This window comes from Leucopleurus acutus (assembly GCF_964270905.1).
Source record: "Leucopleurus acutus genome assembly, chromosome: 8".
In the NCBI taxonomy this organism is placed as follows: domain Eukaryota; kingdom Metazoa; phylum Chordata; class Mammalia; order Artiodactyla; family Delphinidae; genus Leucopleurus; species Leucopleurus acutus.
In genome coordinates, this window is record NC_139151.1 from 84,477,114 (window position 1) to 84,500,542 (window position 23,429).

At 38.8% G+C, this 23,429-nt stretch overlaps 1 protein-coding gene across 3 annotated transcripts in view; it reads left to right on the forward strand.

Moving 5' to 3' along the window:
• HIPK3 (homeodomain interacting protein kinase 3) overlaps positions 1 to 23,429 on the forward strand; it is a 96,612-nt gene that overhangs the window by 22,511 nt on the left and 50,672 nt on the right. For all 3 annotated transcript variants that reach the window (XM_082844002.1, XM_082844004.1, XM_082844003.1), the window contains exon 2: positions 6,135 to 7,230. In XM_082844002.1, coding sequence (XP_082700128.1) covers positions 6,137 to 7,230 — 1,094 coding nt within the window. In that variant the 5' untranslated portion in view covers positions 6,135 to 6,136. The remainder of the gene's footprint in view (positions 1 to 6,134; positions 7,231 to 23,429) is intronic.

Here is a 23,429-nt window from a genome sequence, read left to right on the forward strand (position 1 = left end):
ACCTTTTAATGACTGAATGGATAAACAAAATATGGCATAAACATGCAATGGGAAATTACTTAGCGTTAAAAAGGAAGGAGATTCTGACACATGCTGCAACATGGATGAACCTTGAAGACATGCTGAGTGGAATAAGCCAGTTATAAAAGGACAAATATTGTATAATTAAACTTATAGGGGGTACCTAGAATAGTCAAATTTGTAGATACAGAGTGTAGAAAGGTGGTTGCCAGGGGCTAGTGGGAGGGGACAATGGACAGTTGTTTTAGTTTTAGTTTTCAGAGTGGGGGGGAATGTTCTGGAGGTGGAAAATGGTGATGGTTGCACAACAGTGTGAATGACCTTAATGCCACTGAGCTGTGCACTTAAAAATGATAAATTTTATGTTATGTATGTATATTTTACCACAGTTTTTTAAGGAAAAAAAAGTTAAAAAATTGAGATTTGAACAAGTAGAAGAAGAAAGTTGAGTGAGGAGAATGCAAGGCATTATTTACCTTTAATTAAATGTATTTGTGATATCACAGGATATTTTAAAGAAGAACCTGATTATATATAGGGCTATGTATAAGTTTGGCAGAAAATGATCCAGAACTTTGATATTGGCTAATAAGTTGAATGTAAGATAGTCTAAGTATTTCTATCTCTGCTACCTCCCTCTGTTTTCAGAAGGCCTGATATTATGTGTAATAAGAAAAAAAAAAAGAAGAAACCATATCTTTATGGTTAGTGGTGGTTTAGTTATCAACATTGGTTACATTGCTGTTTTGGTAATTGTAACAGGATGTGAAGAATTTGAATAGAATTCAGATGAGTCTTAAAGTTTTTTAGAGGCTTGGAAAAATAAGGCCTGTTAAAGTACCTGAGATTATTAAGCCTGAGGAATGGAAACTTAACGGTTGCTCTGACAGGAGTCTTTTTTTTTTTTAATAAATTTATTTATTTTATTTATTTATTTTTGGCTGCATTGGGTCTTCATTGCTGTGCATGGGCTTTCTCCAGTTGAGATGAGCGGGGGTTACTCCTCGTTGCGGTGCGCAGGCTTCTTATTGCGGTGGCTTCTTTGTTGCGGAGCGTGGGCACTGTGAGCCTGGGCTTCTGTAATTGCAGCACACGGGCTGAGTAGTTGTGGCTCATCACGGGCTTAGTTGTTCCACAGCATGTGGGATCTTCCCGGACCAGGGCTCGAACCCTTGTCCCCTGAATTGGCAGGCGGATTCTTAACCACTGTGCCACCAGGGAAGTCCCTAACAGGAGTCTTGACTGTCCTTGGAGTGATTTTATAGGCAGTTCCAGCTCACAAAAGGGTGGTATTTCAAAACTTCATTTCTTAGTCAGTTGGTAAGAACAAATGATAAAGTCATGAAATATAACTGCAGAGGTATAACAGTATATATTGCAATGAAAAATAATAGGAAATATGTAGTATTGTACTGATTTCAATGTTTTGGACTCTGGACTTAGCAGCTTCTCGGAGTACTAACTATACTCTGTAAAATCCATAAACACCAAATATAAGATACTCAGGTCATGAGTTAATCTGATGGGGGGTAGGAGAAGGGAAAGACTTAATATCTGTGATGGGAGTCACAGTAGTCAAGTTAATTAGTAATTTAGAGTTCTTTTCTTGTGGTCTGTTATAACAACTATCTCCAGCATTACCCCCTCACCCACTTCTTCTTATGTGCTATGTAAATTATGTGACATTCCTACCCCGTGTTTATTTTCTAAAGTTTTCTTTGAGGTTGGTCCCACAGAGTACAGTCGTTGGTGAGGGGTAATTACTTTTTCTAAGCTTCCTTTAGTTGGCCCTGGTTGGAACCTTTGGGCTGTTTGCCTTCCAGCTTGGCATGTTGGAAAAGAAAAGGTGGGGACAGCTGGATTCAGAAATTGCAGTAGTTTTCTTTTGTTTTTTTAATGTATTTATTTATTATTTATTTATGTCTGTGTTGGGTCTTTGTTTCTGTGCATGGGCTTTCTCTAGTTGTGGCAAGCGGGGGCCACTCTTCATCGCAGCGCGCAGGCCTGTCACTATCGCGGCCTCTGTTGTTGCGGAGCACAGACTCCAGATGCGCAGGCTCAGTAATTGTGGCTCATGGGCCCAGTTGCTCCGCGGCATGTGGGATCTTCCCAGACCAGGGCTCGAACCTGTGTCCCCTGCATTGGCAGGCAGATTCTGAACCACTGCACCACCAGGGAAGCCCCAAGAAATGCAGTAGTTTTTTTTTTTTAAAAAATCTCTAGGTCAATTACTTGGATCTCAGCTGTTGTTCACATAACACCTTTATTTAACATGGCATGGATTGGCTTAGCGTGGTATGCATTTTATTCCCTAGGACATCATCCTGATTTTTCAGACTTGAGGGCCCTGAAGTGGTAGGACTTGAATTTGCCTAGGGTTTTGTACAGATGAGATCATTGGTTCTCAGTAGTGTGAATAGTTAGTGTGAATCTGTCAATAAATGGCCTTGAGAACTTGTATACATACAGATACCTGAACCTCACCACAGATTTACTGAATCAGAATTTTTCTGGAGTTTTAAATATATGTTTACTTAAGTTTTTGTTTTTAAACATTTTTAAAAAATTATTTATTTATTTTGTCTGTGCAGGGTCTTAGTGTGGCACGCAGGATCTTTGTTGTGGCATGTTTAGTTGCGGTATGTGGGCTCTTGAGTACGGCATGCATACTTCTTAGTTGCAGCATGTGGACTCTTAGTTGCAGCATGCGAACTCTTAGTTGCGCCATGTGTGTGGGATCTAGTTCCCTAACCGGGGATTGAACCCGGGCCCCTGCATTGGGAGTGTGGAGTCTTACCCACTGGACCACCAGGGAAGTCCCTTACTTAACTTTTTATTAAGGAAAAATGTATACATATTCAAAAGTAGATAGGATAGTATAATGAACCCCTTTTTATTCACTATCAAGCTCCTATGATGAATAATTTGTGGCTAATTTCATTTTATCTATATCCCCATCCACTTTATCTGTTATTTTGAAGCATATCCCAGATATATTATTTCATCTTGAAATTGTTTCATCTGTATGTTTTAATAGGTTTCCCAGATGATTAAAAAACTTTTTTGAACAGGTAACACAGGTACATAGTAAAAAATAAGGTGGTAAAAAGGACATACAGTGTAAAGTCAATCTTTCTCATTGCCCCCAGTATTCTTGTTATTCTTCTCTAAGGCGCAGAAACCTACCCCTTCTTTATGTATGCACACAAATTAATGTATGTGCAAAAATATTGATAATATAATTCCCCTTATTAATTAAACACACGTGGTAATATCTGTTGTAAAGTACACATTTTTCTGAATTTTGCCTTTTTCATGTAACAATATTATCTTGGGAATCAGGTTATAGCAGGGTAAAAAGATTGTTTTCATTGTTTTTTTTTAAGACTCTGGTTGGTCTGTGTATCAAAGTGTATCTAACTGATGCCTTTTGGATGGATGCTTAGGTTGTTTCCAGTGTTGTGTTTCTTTACAAACAGTGCTGCATGACTGTCTTGTACTGTATCTGAGTTATCTGATTCTTGATCAGAGAACATATCCATTTGCAATTTTGTTAGGTATTGCCAAATTTCTTTCCCACCATCTATGTATGGTATGTAGGGTTCTCCAGGCTCACCAGTTCCATTTTTCTTTTAAAGTCTTTATTGAATTTGTTACAATAATGCTTCAGTTTTATGTTTTGGTTTTTTGGCCGCAAGGCATGTGGGATCTTAGCTCCCTGACCAGGGATCAAACCCGCACCTCCTGCATTTGAAGGCAAAGTGTTAACCACTGGACCACCAGAGAAGTCCCACCAGTTCCATTTTAAAAATGATTTTCATGTGTCTCCTGTTTATGTTCATGTTCTTCTTTAAATCCATCACTATATTTATAAGAGCTGTTTTAGAAACTCGTTTGTGAGTTTCATCATCTGTCATTGTGTCTCTTTCTATGGGTGTGGGTCACAGACATGCTTTGAAATAAGGAGAATCATGATAATGTTAAGTTGTTGAAGATGAGGTTGGGGAGCTTCACAGTGTTAAGTGAGTTAGAGAGTGAGCTTGATATATGTTTAGAAGGAGTTTTTGATGTGGCTTGGCCTCATTAAAAAGATGATAATTGGTGGAGTTTTGAAACCTCCCCTGAGTAAAAGTATAGAATAGATGCCAACAAGATTTTAAGAAAATGGATGAAAAGGTGTGGAACTCCAGGATTTCAATTTACGATTTTCTCTTACACATTGAACAACAAATCTTAATTTGTGTAATAAGGTTTTGTAGCTGATTTCTTGCCAAAGCCAGGTCAACTTAGGAAAGTGGTAGGTTGTAACAAGAATTGTTTATGAAGTTGAAGGAGGCATAAATTTATGCCTTTTACCTGAAGGGGCATTGTATTTTCCTGCTCCTTTTACTACACTCTAGCTGTGTGACTTTGAACCAATTACCTAGTCCCTCTGAGCTTTAGTTTCCTTAACAGCAAATTGGTACTAAGTAAAATACTGCAAATAAAGCATTTGTTAAACTGTTGCATAGTAGGTGGTAGCTCTTATTATTTTAAATATTATATATAATTACATATAGTGATGGCAATCTGTTGTTTTTGAGTTAAAGAATTGATGTTTGATTTGTTAAAATGGTAGGAGACTGCCCAGAATATGATATAGATTTTTAAATTGTGGAGAACGGAAATATTTTGAAGTTAATTCAACCAACCAACATTTATTGAAAACCAACTCTATATTATGAGCACTTTGTTTCAGATCTAGTGTGAAAGACTGTTGTATGTGCTGACAGTTACAGTGTAATGTCAGGCATGTCATATCATGAATGCTAATTAAAGGAATATGTAAGCTTCTATGAGAGCACTGAATGCCCAATTCTGCCTGGAGGGTGAGTGTGGGTGTTCCAGGCAAGGCTTCATCAAGAAGGTGTTGTACAATGGAATATTACTCAGCCATTAAAAAGAATGAAATAATGCCATTTGCAGCAACATAGATGGACCTGAAAATTGTCATACTGAGTGAAGTAAGTCAGAAAGAGAAAGAGAAATATCATAAGATATCGCTTACATGTGGAATCTTAAAAAAAAAAAAAGATGAACTTATTTACAAAACAGAAACAGACTCACAGACTTAGAGAATGAACTTATGATTGCCAGGGGGGAATGGGTAGTTAGGGAGTTTGGGATTGACATGTATAAACTGCTATATTTAAAATGGATAACCAACAAGGACCTACTGTATAGCACAGGGAACACTGCTCAATATTATGTAACAGCATAAATAGGAAAAGAATTTGAAAAAGAATAGATACATGTATAACTGAATCACTTTGCTGTAAACCTGAAACTAACACAACATTGTTAATCAACTATACTCCAATATAAAATAGAAAGTCTAAAAAAAAAAAAAAGGTATTGTCTCAGGAATTCCCTGGCGGTCCAGTGGTTAGGATTCAGTGCTTTCACTGCTGAGGGCCTGGGTTCAATCCCTGGTTGGAGGACTAAGATCCCACAAGCCAGAAAAAGAAAAAAAATGTATCACTTTGATTTGAATGTAAAGGAGTTTGCTACAAGGGTGGATGTGGAAAATGACGTTAAGTAAAGAAGACATTGTGAAAACGAACTCTATCTGGCTTACATACTTATTTTTACAATTCATTTTTTTTTCTCCCTGAGGCAGTTCTGGAGCTTTAGGTTTATGGAATGTAACTACATTTATGTAATATATATTTTCGGTTTTGGTCATTGGTTCATAAATGATATATTGGTAATAGAATGTTTTACTTTTGCCAAATGTGTACAGTTTAAGGATCTGTACCTTTTCTTTTGGAGGGAAAATGGTTGGTACAGTTCTTAGGGCATATCTTGGCCATTGTAGCTTAGCAGTAAATATTTATTGATTAAATGAATGCACTCAGCTGTTTAGTCCCGACCTTCCAGGCAATACACAAAATATCTGAAGTACTAAGTAACTAAAATGGAGCATTGAAAATGTTTTTCTCCTCCAAGGGGAAAAAATCTTAATGGAATTTAACTATTTTTATAAATTATGGACTTGTTCCTTAAATGTTTTCTTCATGAGATTTAAAAAATTAAATTTTTGTAGCTAACATGGCCGTTTTTTTCTTTTGCAGGTATGGCCTCACAAGTCTTGGTCTACCCACCATATATTTATCAAACTCAGTCAAGTGCCTTTTGTAGTGTGAAGAAACTCAAAGTAGAGCCAAGCAGTTGTGTATTCCAGGAAAGAAACTATCCACGGACCTATGTGAATGGTAGAAACGTTGGAAATTCTCATCCTCCCACGAAGGGTAGTGCTTTTCAGACAAAGATACCATTTAACAGACCTCGAGGACACAACCTTTCATTGCAGACAAGTGCTGTTGTTTTAAAAAGCACTGCGGGTGCTACAAAGGTTATAGCAGCTCAGGCGCAGCAAACTCAAGTGGAGGCACCTCAGATTGGGGCGTGGCGACACAGGTTGAATTTCCTAGAAGGCCCCCAGCGATGTGGATTGAAGCGCAAGAGTGAGGAGTTGGATAATCATAGCGCAATGCAGATTGTGGATGAGTTGTCCATACTTCCTGCAATGTTGCAAACCAACATGGGAAATCCAGTGACAGTTGTGACAGCTACCACAGGAACAAAACAGAATTGTACCACTGGAGAAGGTGACTATCAGTTAGTACAGCATGAAGTCTTATGCTCCATGAAAAATACTTATGAAGTCCTTGATTTTCTTGGTCGAGGCACTTTTGGCCAGGTAGTCAAATGCTGGAAAAGAGGGACAAATGAAATTGTAGCAATCAAAATTTTGAAGAACCACCCTTCTTATGCACGTCAAGGTCAGATAGAAGTGAGCATATTAGCAAGGCTCAGTACTGAAAATGCTGATGAATATAACTTTGTACGAGCTTATGAATGCTTTCAGCACCGTAACCATACTTGTTTAGTCTTTGAGATGCTGGAACAAAACTTGTATGACTTTCTGAAACAAAATAAGTTCAGTCCTCTGCCACTAAAAGTAATTCGACCCATTCTTCAGCAAGTGGCCACTGCACTGAAAAAATTGAAAAGTCTTGGTTTAATTCACGCAGACCTCAAACCAGAGAATATTATGTTGGTGGATCCTGTTCGACAGCCATATAGGGTTAAAGTAATAGACTTTGGGTCTGCCAGTCACGTATCAAAGACTGTTTGTTCAACATATCTGCAATCTCGGTACTACAGGTAGGTGACAACTATTTTTTGGTTATTTGATAAATGTTGAATTTTTGCTGAATGAAATAATTTTGTGTGTGTATGTGGTGAAAAAGACTGCTTCGGATAAATAGAGATCAAGATAAGTTCAGTTTAGGCTTGAGGTTTTAAAAATCTAGGCATACATAAAAAGGAACGAAATTGAGTTATTTGTGGTGAGGTGGATGGACCTAGAGACCATCATACAGAGTAAAGTAAGTCAGAAAGAGAAAAACAAATACCGTGTGCTAACACATATATATGGAATCTTAAAAAAACAGAAGGTTTTGAAGAACCTAGGGGCAGGACAGGAATAAAGACACAGACGTAGAGAATGGACACAGGTGGGGAAGGGGAAGCTGGGATGAAGTGAGAGAGTGGCATGGACATATATACACTACCAGATGTAAAATAGATTGCTAGTGGGAAGCAGCCGCATAGCACAGGGAGATCAGCTTGTGACCACCTAGAGGGGTGGGATAGGGAGGGTGGGAGGGAGATGCAAGAGGGAGGGGATATGGGGATATATGTATATGTATATCTGATTCACTTTGTTGTACAGTAAAAACTAACACAACATTATGAAGCAATTATACTCCAAAAACGATGTAAAGAAAACCCCCCAAAACACAAGAGAAGGCAGGAAAAGAAACAAAGGACAGAGGGAACAAGTGAACTCATATTAAAAAGAAAAAAATTTAGGCATAAAATCTGCTCAAGCAGAATAGAAATTGCTCCTGCAAAGTTCTGTGCTAAAGACATTGGTTATTTTTATTGTTAATAGAGGACCTGAAGGAATAATAGGTGATCAGTGATGATTAAGCAGAAGTCTAAATATTGAGAAAGGGTTTATAGTAATTTTTGTACATATCTTTGGGCACTTTTCAGCACTTAAGAGAGCTAGCTTTTTAATGACACATCTGATGTAACTGAACATTTAGAAAAGTTATAAAAATTCAGATTAGTGATTTTAAGATTTAAACACACTTCTGTGGCTGCCACAAATGTTCAGGCCACTTTTTCATAACAAGTTTTATTATGGTCTTTCCATATATGCTTTAGGTAAATGTTGTTTTGGTGTTGGTGCTATGGGTGGAATTTGAAGAAGAAAATAATTTCTGTGTACTACAGCCTGGAGTACAATAGATGGTCTTGAGGGTAGCTAATGATTACCATGATTCAAAATATTGTCTTTAGTTTGTAAATGTTTTTGAATTCATATTATTTTTTTAAATTTATTTTTGGCTGCGTTGGGTCTTCGTTGCTGTGCGCGGGCTTTCTCTAGTTGCAATGAGTGGGGGCTACTCTTCATTGCAGTGCGTGAGCTTCCCATTGCGGTGGCTTCTCTCGTTGGCGGAGCACGGGCTCTAGGCGTGCGCGCTCAGCAGTTGTGGCTCATGGGCTCTAGAGTGCAGTCTCAGTAGTTGTGGCGCACGGGCTTAGTTGCTCGGCGGCATGTGGGATCTTCCCTGACCAGGGCTGGAACCTGTGTCCCCTGCATTGGCAGGCGGATTCTTAACCACTGCACCACCAGGGAGGTCCCTGAATTCATAGTCTTATAATTTTGGGAAATTCTTTTCATTTCAGCCTAAATGAGTTTATGATCTTGGTGTATTCTGGAGCCCCACGAGCCCCAGCACAGTGGGCAGATATAGGATCTGCCAATATTGGCCATTATTAATAAGTTAGTAAATAGATGAACACATGCAGTTTATTGTTGGAAATTGTTAGAACATGAGGATTATATATTTAGGCCCAACACGGGGTAGTTATTTTCTGGTATTGCATCTGCCTTTGTACTATACCTGTCACCCTGATTAGCTTCTTGCAAATATATGCCTTAGTACCCAGGACAAGATAAAGCAGAAATTAGCTACTACAAAAATCAGCTCCAAACATATGTTCTACCATTAATAGTTTATCAGAAGGAAACCCACATTTATGTCACTTGGTGATAATTAAGTTTACTAAAATATATGTTAGAAATTAGGAATATAGCCTAATTTACCCTTTATATTCCTGATGTTATAATTTTTAGTATTAGAGTGCTAGATACTGTTCTTAAAACCTTTTATTTTTTTTATTTAAAAAATTTTATTAAAAAATTTGTTTTTAATTTATTTTTATTTTCTGGCTGTGTTGGGTCTTTGTTGCTGTGCGCAGGCTTTTCTCTAGTTGAGGCGAGCGGGGGCTGCTCTTCGCTGCGGTGTGTGGGCTTCTCGTTGAGGTGGCTTCTCTTGTTGCGGAGCGTGGACTCTAGGCACGTGGGCTTTAGTAGTTGGCAGCACGTGGGCTCAGTAGTTGTGTATGCGTGCCCTAGAGTGCGTGGGTTACAGTAGTTGTGCCGTGCGGGCTCAGTAGTTGTGGCTCTTGGGCTCTAGAACGCAGGCTCAGTAGTTGTGCCACATGGACTTAGTTGCTCGCAGCATGTGGGGTCTTCCTGGACCAGGGATTGAACCCGTGTTCCCTGCATTGGCAGGCGGATTGTTAACCACTACGACACCAGGGAAGTCCCTTAAAACCTTCTAGATGGTTTAAAAGGTATTGTAGTATGGCACTGTAGTGAGTCTTAATTGACATCTCCTGTAATTAGATTTATTTGATCCTCTGTGCTCTTGAGAGTTTTTTTCAATTTAATGTAACACAAGATTAGCTTTTAGTTAATATTTTTCTGGAAAAGTTATTTTAATATCTGATTTAACAGCATGAGAGGAATGGCGTTGTTTCCCTCTTGCCTTTGTATTCTGTGGATTCTGTCTTAGGAGCTTTTAGAAGTCAGCTAGCATATTATATAAACCCCCAGGCTCCAGCTGCTTGGGCTCTATTTTTAGTTCACTTGTTAGTAAATGACTTCATTATATTTGGGTCCTGCATTATTCGGCATATCAGATTTAGTTATGTGTGATACCTAGACTCCTTTTCTTTATTTGAAATCTTTTGGATGAGAGTAAAAAAGAGCTTTATTTTTTATACTTGAGATGATCTGTTTGTTAAATGTTTCAAGAGAGTAAAGGAAATCCTTTAAAAAGCAGTCTAAGACACTAAATATTTTATGATACTGGTTTTTAGCATTAGGTCTTTGCACAAATATTAGCCTCTTTTGGGAATAGAAAAATAAGCTATGAATAACTGCTAAGTACAACTAGTAGTTTCTAATTTGTTTTTATACATACATTTCAAGTAAATAATTTACCTGAATTTCAGAAGCTATACAGTTGCTAAATTACAGGTTCTGTGTTTAGATAAAAAAAAAAAAATGAGGCTCTTATTTGTAAAAACAGTAGTTGGTGTTTCTTGGATAAAAAAATTAAAAAATGGAGTTTATGTCAGTTGGATGAAGAGTTAGAAGAGTTTGTAAATATTATGGTAGATTGGTGAAAATGTAATGTGGCCCTTAATCAGCTAGTGTTTTTTTTTTAATTATTTTATTTCATTTATTTTTGGCTGCATTGGGTCTTTGTTGCTGTGCACAGACTTTCTCTAGTTGTGGCGAGCGGGGGCTACTTTTCGTTGCAGTGTGTAGGCTTCTCATTGCAGTGGCTTCTCTTGTTGTGGAGCATGGGCTCTAGGCGCACGGGCTTCAGTAGTTGTGGCACGTGGGCTCAGTAGTTGTGGCTCGTGGGCTCTAGAGCGCAGGCTCAGTAGTTGTGGCACATGGGCTCTAGAGTGCAGGCTCAGTAGTTGTGGCACACGGGCTTAGTTGCTCCACGGCATGTGGGATCTTCCCGGACCAGGGCTTGAACCCGTGTCCCCTGCATTGGCAGGAGGATTCTTAACCACTGCGCCACCAGGGAAGTCGTCAGCTAGCGTTTTAATGTCTAGTATAATTTTGCATAAAAATAGCAGGTAATCATTATTTTTCAGTATTTGTACTTTTTATTTGGAGCTTTGTCAATTCTGCCTTAGTTTTTTTTTTAATACTTATTTGTTTATCTATTTAAGGCTGCATTGGATCTTTTTTTTTGAATTTTATTTAATTTTTTTATACAGCAGGTTCTTATTAGTTATCCATTTAATACATATTAGTGTATATATGTCAATCCCAATCTCCCAGTTCATCACACTGCATTGGGTCTTAGTTGCGGCATGCGGGATCTTTCGTTGCAGTGCATGGGCTTCTCTCTAGTTGTGGTGCGTGGGCTCAGTAGTTGCAGCGTGCAGGCTCCAGAGTGTGCAGGCTCAGTATTTGTGGTGCATGGGCTTTCTAGTTGTGGCATGCAGGCTCCAGGGCGTGTGGGCTCTGTAGTTGTGGTGCAGGGGCTCAGTAGTTGCAGTGCGGGCTTAGTTGCCCCACGTGGGCTTAGTTGCCCCATGGCATGTGGGATCTTAGTTCCATGACCAGGGATAGAACCCAGTCCCGTGCATTGGAAAGCAGATTCTCAACCACTGGACCACCAGGGAATTCCCTCTGCCTTAGTTTTTGTTATAAACCTGATTAGGCAATAAGCAGAGGTGTCTCATACTTGATTTTTTTTTTACTCTTTGTTTAAAATAGATTGTATTTAAAAAATGAGGGACTTCCCTGGTGGTGCAGTGGTTAAGAATCTGCCTGCCAATGCAGGGGACACGGGTTCGAGGCCTGGTCTGGGAAGATCCCACATGCCGTGGAGCAACTAAGCCCGTGCACCACAACTACTGAGTTTGCGCTCTAGAGCCTGAGAGCCACAGCTACTGAGTCCACGTGCCACAACTACCGAAGCCTGTGTGCTCTAGGGCCTGTGCTCCGCAACAAGAGAAGCCACCTCAATGAGAAGCCCGCGTACCGCAATGAAGAGTAGCCCCCGCTCGCTGCAACTAGAGAAAGCCCGTGTGGAGCAACGAAGACCCAGCGCAGCTAAAAAAATAAATAAAATTAAAAAAGAGAAAAAAAATTTTTTTAAATTGCTAAAAAAAAAAAAGAAAGCAGGAAGTGAAACTTACCAAATTAAATATTTTTGAGCTAATCACAGTGGGAATACACATAGCCCAGGTTCCAAAGTAAACGATTTGCATTTAAACACAGATTCATGTGTTATTCTATTTTTTTGAACTGTGCAACACAGAAGCATAGTAGGGATATCTTAAAATAGACAGCGGATTGTGGCCAGAAATTGTTGACTACTATAGATGGTGAGGCTGTCTAGCTCTTGTAGTGATATAAGCCAGAAGTACATGCTAAGGGCATTGATTTGCTCAAGGTCAGCATGTTCTAAATTCAGCTGCTTGAGTATGGTTTCTGTCAAGAACACGTAGGGCTCTTGAATGCATAAAAGGGTTTAGCAGCAGAAGGTGCTGTATTTATGAGGTGTGGTGGCAACATTCAGGTCATAAATATCTTTTTCTTCTTTTTTAAATATAGAATTTTAGCCTGTGGTTCTGAGTCATTTCAGAGCATAGAGACAGGAAAGTGGGCTGGAAAGTAACCTGTATAGCGGTTGTATTCTTTGCTACTTATTTTTAGCGTTAGTTGTTGTTGAAGTAAATGCTGCTCTTTTCCATGTGACAGTTGACAAAGAGATATGTAATGGTAAAAAACAATTCAAGCTTATCAGTTTTGGTTTAGGGCATTCCCAACCCCTCATGCCTTTTTAGACCCTGAAGTATCAAAGACAAAGTTCCTGTAACAAAGTTAAGGCACACAGAATGACCCATAAAAAAATAACTAGTATTTTATATAGGGTACTTTATAATAACAGAAGATTGTGTATGTATACTGCATCCTTTTTTCAAGTGCTTCTACATATAATTCCTAGTTTGTTCCTCATGTCTCAGTCTCTGTGTTCTTAGATAGATGCTTGGTGGAATTCCTATTTAAGAAATAGAAAACTGAGGCTTATACAGTTCGCACAGGTCCAAGTTTACAATGCAAGATTAACACAATTTTTGTTGAGCCCTTTTTGTGTGCTGGCATTGTGCTAGGTGCTAGGGATACAGATAAAACATGGTTTCATCATTTAATGGAGGAGAAAAATAGTTTGTGTCAAGAAGTTCTAGGGTAGAAGTGTGTGCAGGGTGCTGTGGGAACCCAGAGGAGAGCCCTTAGCCTAATGTGAGGGTTCAGAGAGGGTGTCTGGGGGAAAGATGACCCTTGACTTGAATGAGACTTGAAAGTAGAGAAGGAGTTAGTATTGACTAGACTTTTTTTGGTTTGTTTTTGGCTTGCAGGATCTTAGTTCCCAGACCAGGGATTAAACCCGGGCCACGGCCTTGAAAGCGCCAAGTCCTAACCACTGGACCTCCAGGGAATTCCCAGGATTGGCTAGTCTTAAGGAGTGTTCTCTCACAAACTCACCCTTACCTTAGAGCTCAGTATTGGCTGAAATTGCTGGCAGCTTCTTCTCTGTATCATAAAAGTTGTTTTTGCTTAGGAATCTTTATTAGACAAATAAAAAGTTGTCAACTGGGTTTAGTTTTAACAGAAGTTTTTTTTGTTTGTTTTTTGGTTTTTTTTGCGGTACGCGGGCCTCTCACTGTTGTGGCCTCTCCTGTTGCGGAGCACAGGCTCCGGACGCGCAGGCTCAGCGGCCATGGCTCACGGGCCCAGCCGCTCTGTGGCATGTAGGATCTTCCCAGACTGGGGCACAAACCCGTGTCCCCTGCATCGGCAGGCAGACTCTCAACCACTGCGCCACCCGGGAAGCCCTTAACAGAAGTTTTAACAGAAGATTCCAAAAGTCTATAATGAAGTGGTTTTCAGTGTCATATATTGTGGTCACAGACGTAGATTACTTTACTACTATATCAGGCCTTCAAATAAAAATTTTGACAGAGCTCTTAAAGTTTTTTTTTTTTTTGAAAACACCTTTATTGAGCTATAAATCACATGCTATGAATTTTACCCATTTAAAGTGTACAATTCATTGTCTTTTAGTGTATTCACAGTTGTGCATCATCACCACAATTTTAGAACATTTTCCTTACCCCTCAAGAACCCCGATCCCTGCTCCCCAGCACTCTTTAGCCATCTTTCCACAATCTTCCCATCTCTAGCCCTAGGCAACAAAAAATCTACTTTCTGTCTCTACAGATTTGCATTTTCCAAACATCTCATGAATGTAATCATACAGTACATTGTCTTTTTTAACTGGCTTTTTTCCACTTAGTGTAATGTTTTCAAAATTCATCTATGTTGTAGCATGTATCAACACTTCACATTTTTGTTGTTGTTGCCAAATAATTCCATTGTATAGATATACCACATTTTATCTATCCATTCATCAGTTGATGGAGACCTCAGTGAAAAGATATGTGAATAGAAAACTCTAATATAGCCCCATAATTAAGTCTTTCATTCAGAATATTTAGTGCCTATAAAGTGTAAAATATTGTGCTGGGTGCTGGTTATACATTGAGGAGCAAAAATATAGACCCCACCATTATGATGTTTACAATCTAATATGTAGCTAACCAAAAAGTAATGGGAAAAGAACAGGGAGAGAGACTAACAGGATACTTACTTTTTTTGTTTTATCTTGTTTTTTAACTTTTTACTTTGTAATAATTTTAGACAAAAAAGGTACAAAAATATTACAAAGAATTGTATGCAGATTCTCCAAATATAAGCATTTTACCACCCTAGTTTTATCACTCATTCTTCTTTTCTTTCCCTTCCATCCCTCCCCCCTTCCTTCCCTCCCTTCCTCCCCTCCCCCCTCCCCTCCCCTCTCCCTCCCTCCCCTCTCCCTCCCTCCCTTCCTCCCTCCCTCTCCTCCTCCCTCCCTCTCCTCCTCCCTCCCTCCCTTCCTCCCTCCCTCCCTCCCTTCTTCATTGCTGTGCTTCCTCTAGTTGCAGCGGCAAGCGGGCGCTACTCCTCATTGTGGTGCATGGGCTTCTCATTGCAGTGGCTTCTCTTATTGTGGAGCACGGGCTCTAGGCATGCAGGCTTCAGTAGTTGTGGCACGCAGGCTCAGTAGTTGTGACTTATAGGCTCTAGAGCGCAGGCTCAGTAATGGTGGCACACAGGCTTAGTTGCTCCGCAGCATGTGGGATCTTCCCGGACCAGGGCTCAAACCCGTGTCCCCTGCATTGGCAGGTGGATTCTTAACCACTGTGCCACCGGGGAAGCCCGTATCACTCATTCTTTTTGTGTGTGTGCACATACAGATACACAGGTTTTTTTCTGTTGTTACAGTGTTTGAGAGCAAGTTTTAGATGTAAAGCCCCTTTACCTCTAAATAATTATATGTAAGAGAATGTCCTTATGTTTAGGAATACACAGTATTCTTAAACTTAAGGACATTCTCTTGCATAACCCCAGTGCAATAATCAGAATCATCATTGGCTAACATCAGTATTATTGATTTGATGAACTGTTTGAACTGCTCAGTACTATTTGATTTGAGGAAATGAAAATCACTTTAGTACTAGTAACTTATTTATAGACTTAATTCAGATCTTGCCAGTTGTCTTACTGTTGACTTCTTTCTTGCCCAGAATTCAAGTTCACACATTGCAATATATATATACAGTGGTGTACTACTCAGCCATAAAAAAGACTGAAACTTTGCCATTGTAACAACACGGATGTACTTAGAGGGTATAATGCTAAGTGAAATAAGTCAGACAGAAAGACAATACTGTATGATAACACTTATTTATATGTGAAATCTAAAAAATTAAACTAGTGAATATAACAAAAAGGAAACAGATATAGAGAACAAACTGGTCATTACCATTGGGGAGATGGGTTGGGAGAGGGGCAAGATAAGGGTAGGGGGTTAAGAGGAACAAACTGTTATGTCTAAAATAAAGATACAGCAATATATTGTAGAACACAGGGAATATAGCCAGTAGTTTATAATAAGTATAAATTGAATGTAACCTTTAAAAATTGTGAATCACTATGTTATACACCTGTACATACTATTGTACATCAACTATATCTCAATGTAAAAAAAATCACACATTGTATTATTTGCCACATATATCTCTCTAGTGTCCTCTTATCTGGATTAGCTCCTTATTTTCTTTGCCTTTCATGATCCTGACACTTTTGAAGAGTACTGGCCAGTTATTTTGTAGAACTTCCTTAGTTTGGGTTTGTCTGATGTTTTCATGTTATGTGTTTTACCTTACAGAAGTGATGTTTTGTTCTCACATATCGGGAGGCACATGTTGTCAATTCGTCCCATTACTAGTAATGTTAACTTTGATCACTTGACTGAGGTGGTGACTGCCAGATTTTTCTACTATAAGGTTTTTTTCTTTGTGATTAATAAGTATCTTGTGGAGAGGTACTTTGAGACTATTCATATATACTGTTTCTCATCTTATTTTCATAGACCAATTTTAGCATCCATTGATGAATATGGCCTTTAACAGTTATTAAGTGTGGGGTTGTAAAATGATGATTTTCTAACTTTATCATTATCATTCCTCTGTGTAAGGAATTCTCCTGTAAGGAAGAGCTTTCCTTCACTCTGTTTGTTGTTGTATAGACTTACAGATTCATATTCAGTGGATTATAATCTATTACTTGTCATTTGTTTTACTGCACAATTGTCCTACACTGTCTAGTAAGAAGAGCCTTTTTAAGCTTGCTCCTGTATCCCTTCAACATGGCCCTGTCCTTCCTTGAGAGCTTACTTGCTGACAGCACAAGATGTTCCAGGCTTACTTTGTACTTTTCCTGCTCAGTGCTTGGTATTGGCCATTTTTCTAAGGACCATTGGTTCCTGTTATTGGAGATAATGGTATTTAGGAAACAAGATCTGGATGCTAGTCCCAGATGTGCTCATTGGTACTAGGGTGTTACTGCTTTTAGGTCCTTTGAGTGGCAAAGCTAGAAGATATGTGTGTGTGTGTATGTAATTCTGTATCTATCTGTTTATATATTAAAATAATGATTTCATACTGATATGTTTAGTTCTGACACCTCAGTGCATTCTGTCCCCTTCCTTTATTTATGATCTCTTCTCTGACATGAAGAAACTTGGCTCTTATTATCCACAATGTTACTTCTTTGCTCAATTCTAGAATACACTTCAAGTAGTTTTGGAATTGCTAACCCATACCACTGCTAATTTACTAGCCAGAGTATGTATTTATTTATAGTTGTTTTATTCTTTAGCCTTAGACTTGGAGGATGTATTCAAAGTACTGGGTTCCAGAGTTACTTAGGTTAGTTCTTCTTCAACTCCCCTTTCCCCCATCTTCAATGTGATTGTTATTTATTTGAAATATAATTAAGTTCATTTCATTGTATTCCATTTTGGGTCCTTTATATCCTTGTTTATTTATTTGACTATTTGAAACATGAACATAGTTCTGAAAATCAGAGCAGTATTAAAATGTTATCTCAGAAGTGTCATGCCCCTTCTTCCGTGACTCCCCCTCATTCTTTCTACCTCATTCCTACCCAACTCCTTTTGGTAATCATAATCATTGGTTTTTTAATTTATTCTCTGTGTGTGTGTGTGTGTGTGTGTGTGTGTGTGTGTGTGTGTGTGTGTGTGTGTTTGGCAGCGGGTGCAAGTAAGCAGATAAATGTCTCAGTTCCCCTTTTATAAGAAAGATAACTTACTGTAGATACCTGTTTGTGCTTGGCTATTTTCCCTTAACAGTGTTTCCTGGAAATCGCTTCATGTCAGTTCACAGAGATCTTTCTCATTCTGTTTTGCTGCTTAATAGCACTTTATTGTGTGTATTACCATAGTTTATTTAGCCATTTTTCTTTTTTCTTTTTTTCTTTTGGCTGCACCACACGACTTGTGGGATCCTAGTTCCCCAATCAGGGATTGAACCTGGGCCCTCAGCAGTGAGAGCACAGAGCCCTAACCACTGGACTTCCAGGGAATTCCTAACCATTTTTCTAACTATTGTGTATCCCAATTACAAACAATTGCAAAGAATGACTCTGTACATATGTATTTTTGTCTTGTTGGAGTTGCATCTTCAAGGTAAATTTCCAGAAGTGGAATTAGTCAAAAGGTAAATACACGTGTAGTTTTGTTAAATATTGCCAAATTCTTTTCAGTAAGGACTGTATAAATTTGCATTCTAATCAACAATGTATGATAGTGCCTGCTTCTATATTGCCTTGCCAACAAAATATGTTGTCATTCTTTTAAAATTTTGCCAAGCGTGGTATATTTGTGATATTAATTTGCATGTGTCTTATGAGTGAAGTTAAATATCTCATGTTTAAGGATCATTTTAAAATTATAGGGGGTGTGTGTGTATGTGTGTGTATGTTTGTGAATTGCCTATTCATATCTTTTGCCCATTTTTCTATCAAGCATTTGGTCCTTTGTCCCTCAGATTTTAAGATTTCTTTATATATGAGGGATATTAGCTCTTTATGTATGATATATGTTGCCCTTTTTTTAAATTTTGTTTTCATTTTTTATGTTTTTTTGGCTTGTGAAAATTTTGTGTGTGATCAATTTCATCAATCTTTTATTGCTTCTGGATTTTAAATCATAGTTAGAAAGCCTTTTTTGTACACCAAGTTTAAAGAGGCATTTGCCCTCTTTTCTTCTAGTACTTATTGAGATAGTTTTTTAGCATTTAGATCTCTAATCCATTTCGAGTTTATTCTTGTAATTGGTGTGAGGTGTGGATCTAATGTTCTTTTTCCAAATAGCTAATCAGTTGTAGGGACCTACTTTAGATTGGGTGGACAGGGAAAAAGCTCTAATAAGGACGTGATATATTAAACTAAGATCTGATGGGAGCCTGCCATCCACGGTGGTTGGAATGAGAGACCTACACAGAGGAAAGAGCACATGTGAAGGCTCTGAGATTAGAAAGAGCTTGGTTAGGTAAAGAATCTGAAAGCCTGCCAATGAGACTTCGGCCTGTTGGAGTGGGTATAGTAGTAGAGGTGTGACTTGAGGTTGGAGGGTAGCCACAATATGGTTTATGTCTTTATCTCTCTGGCTGCTCTTTCAAGGGGGAAAGGGACAAGAATGAAAGTAGGAGTAGAAAAACCATTAGGAAGGCGGCATTAAAGTAATCAATCCACAGAGAAGAGGTGGTGCCAGTGGAAAGAAATCGATAGATTTGAGATACGTTTTAGTATTAATGTGTCTATTTTGTTTTTTACTAGAATTAATTTTTTTCCCTTGAGGAGATAGATGCTTTGTTATGGTTGATATTTGTTGACTTAAATTGTGTGTGAGTTTAGACAAACACCTGACTTCCATGGCCTCAGCTTTCTCATTTGTCAAATAGGAATGTCATTATGATTCAGAGTATATTTCTATATATGTACACTTAACCTGGAAAGCTCTACTAGACATGACTGCCTGAATCAGAGGAAGTGAAATAATAGCCTTTAAAATTTTTTAAGCTAAATCATGACATTTTGCTTTTAAAGTTAAGTTATTTTAGGCTGTTTTTATAATTCCCCCAAATCAGTGGTTATTGTTTATCCCCTAGAAGTGACTACTTTTTCTTATCATATATTAAGAAAAATATTTAAACAAAAACAGTGTCACAGAATACATTGTTTTGCAGTTTGCTTTTGGTTAACTGTATATCTTTGGACTTTTTTTTTCAATATAAGTTTCTGTAGAGTCATCTTACTCTATGAAACTATTTAAATAGAAATTTCATGTGTGACCTCCATTTAAATACTAATTGAACACATCAACTGTAAAGAGACAGTTATAAGGCAGTAGAGAAAAATGGGATGTCAGACGATATTAAGGAATTACTGAATTTTTTAATGTGAGAATTGTGGTTATTAAAGTACCTCGTAAAGTTTTATATGTTGAGGTATTTTTTAAAAAAATTTTCTGGGACTTCCCCCGTGGTCCAGTGATAAAGAATCCATCTTCCAATGCAGGGGACGCAGGTTTGATCCCTGGTCGGGGAACTAAGATCCCACATGCTGCAGGGCGACTAAGGCTGCGTGCCACAACTACCGAGCCCTTGCGCCTCAACGAGAGAGCCCACGTGCTGCAAACTACAGAGCCCACGCGCTCTGGAGCCTGCGTGCCACAACTAGAGAGAACAAACAAACAAACAAAAGCCCAGCACGCCACAACTAGAGAGAAGCCTGTGCAATGCAACAAAGATTCCTGCATGTTACAGCTAATACCCAACACAGCCCTCCTGCCCCCCCGAAAAAGTTAATTTTTTTAAAATTTATTTTTTCCCTGCCCCATGCAGCATGTGGGTTCCTAGTTCCCCGACCAGGGACCAAACCCGAATGGTCCCCGATTCAGGGACCTGAATTGGGAGCTCGGAGTCTTAACCACTGGACTGCCAGGGAAGTCCCCTGTTGAAGTATTTATAAATGTAATATACCTGGGATTTTCCAACTACCACCTAGTGGGTAGCCGTTATAATTTTAGAGTCTTTTTGTTGATGCACTGGTAATTTTTGAAGCTGGGTGATTGGTAGATGGTGGTTCAACTGTACGTATTTGAAATTTTCTATAATAAAAAGTAAATAAATGCAATTAGGTCTTAAACACTTTCAAATTAAATGCCAAAAATAGTTATCATAGTTCTTAATATCCATGGAATATACTGGTAGTTTCCTAGAGAGTGGATTTTTTTGTTTTGTTTTGTTTTTGCAGTACGCGGGCCTCCCACTGTTGTGGCCTCTCCCGTTGTGGAGCACAGGCTCCGGACGCACAGGCTCAGCAGCCATGGCTCACAGGCCTAGCCGCTCTGCGGCATGTGGGATCTTCCCGGACCGGGGCATGAACCCGTGTCCCCTGCATCGGCAGGCGGACTCTCAACCACTGCGCCACCAGGGAAGCCCTAGAGTGTGGCTATAATCAAAAGCAGAGTTTTGGGTGTGGGAGAGGGATATAAACTTCAAAGTGTAAGATTCAAAATGTTTGATTAAATAGAATTGAAATTTGATCTTTCATGTCTTTACCTTGCTAAACTTTTTTTTTTGTGGCTGCATCAGGTCTTTGTTGCTGTACACTGGCTTTCTCTAGTTGCGGTGAGTGGGGACTACTCTTTGTTGTGGTGAGCGGGCTTCTCATTGCGGTGGCTTCTCTTGTTGCTGAGCACAGGGTCTAGGTGCACGGGCCTCAGTAGTTGTGGCTCGCGGGCTCCAGAGCGCACAGGCTCAGCAGTTGTGGCACACGGGCCCAGCTGCTCCGTGGCATGGGGAATCCTCCCGGACCAGGGCTCAAACCCGTGTTCCCTGCATTAGCAGGTGGATTCCTAACCACTGCACCACTAGGGAAGCCCACCTTGCTAAACCTCCATGAAGCTTTTTGATAATAATATTTTAGTTGCAACTGTGAGTAAGTTCCTTTAGTTTCACGATTGAGTGATTTAAGTCACTTTAAATACTTTCAGATCAACGTGACTAGCTAAGACACTTTCTGAATTTTAGTTAACTCCTCTTTTTTCTTTTTACTTAGATTTAGACAATTTTCAATTTCTAATAGGTGAAAAATAGAAATCTTGATTATTGATGGGAATTAAAAAAACCTTTTACAGTTTGTTTTAGAATTATTTACTGAATTATAATTTGAGATACATTAATATTTAGGAAGGAATGTTAAACATAATTATTCTAAAAATTGCTACATAATATTAGACCACTTTTGTACTTAGCTAACCCCTTTCTTTATGTATTTCACTCTGAAAAATTTTGTCCATACTGCTACCTACATATTAGAAAAACAAATTGATATCTGTGGTATATCATCTTGAGCTAACAATTTGGTGGCCAAAATTATTTTTAATATGGAAATTATTTTTCATTTTTTATTGTGAAAAAACACATAGTATTTACTATCTTGACCACTTTTAAGCATGTAGTTCAGTGGTGTTAAGTATGTTCAAGTTGGCGTGAAATGGATTTCTAGAACTTTTTCACCTTGCGTATCTGAAACTCTGTACTCATTAAACACCACCACCCCTTTTCTCCCTCTCCCCAGCCCCTGGTAACTATCATTCTACTTTTTCTACTTTCTGTTTCTATGAGTTTGACTATTTGAAATATCTCATGTAAGCAGAATCATACAGTCCTTGTCTTTTTGTGACTGGTGTATTTCACCTAGCATAATGTCCTCAAGATTCATCCATGTTGTAGCGTGTGACAGGATTTCCTTCCTTTTTAAGGCTGAATATATTTTATTGTATGCATATACCATATTTTGTTTATCCATTTCTTCCATCCGTGGACATTTGGGTTACTTCCATTTACCCTCCTCCCCTTTTGCCTCCTTCTTTCGTCTTTGCCATCCTAATGGGTATGAGGTGATATCCCATGGTGGTTTTGATTTGCATTTCTTTAACTAGTGATGTTGAACACTTTTTCATGTGCATATTGGCCATTTGATATCATCTTTGGAGAAATGTCTATTCTTTTGTCCATTTAAAAACTTCCGTGTTGGGCTTCCCTGGTGGCGCAGTGGTTGAGAGTCTGCCTGCCGATGCAGGGGACACGGGTTGGTGCCCCGGTCCGGGAAGATCCCACATGCCGCGGAGTGGCTGGGCCCGTGAGCCGTGGCCGCTGAGCCTGCGCATCTGGAGCCTGTGCTCCGCAACAGGAGAGGCCGTAACAGTGAAAGACCCGCGTACTGCAAAAGCAAATAAACTTGTTATTTGTTGTTGAGTTGTAGGAATTCTTTATATATTCTGGTTATTAACGCTTTATCAGATATATTATTTGCAAATATTTTCTCCCATTCTGTAGGTTGACTTTCCACTCTGTGTCCTTTGATGTACAAAATTTTTAAGTCTGTTGTAGTGCTATTTGTCTGTTTTTGATTTTGTTGCTTGTGCTTTTGGTGTCATAGCAAAAAAATCATTGCTAAACCCAGTGTCCTGAAGTTTTCCTCCTTGATTTCTTCTAAGAGCTCTGTAGTTTCAGGTCTTAGGGTTTAGCTCCTTAATCCATTTTGAGTTAATTTTGGTATATAGTGAGTATAAGGATCCAATTTCATTCTTTTTTGCATTTGGATATCAAGTTTTTCAACATCGTTTGTTGAAGAGACTGTCCTTTCCCCATTGAGTGGTCTTGGTACCCTTATAGAAGATCATTTGATCATATGCTTGAGGGTTTATTTCTGGGCTCTATATTCTATTCCATTGGCCTATTTTTCTGTGTTTATACCAATACCACGTGATCTGATTACCATAACTTTTGTAGTAAGTTTTGAAATCAGGAAGTGTGAACCCTCCAACTTTGTTCTTTTTCAGAGATGAATATTTGGGGTCCCTTGCACTGTTTTTATTTATATCATCATTTTCCCCCAAATTTGAGGTCACATTGAGAATTTTTTTATT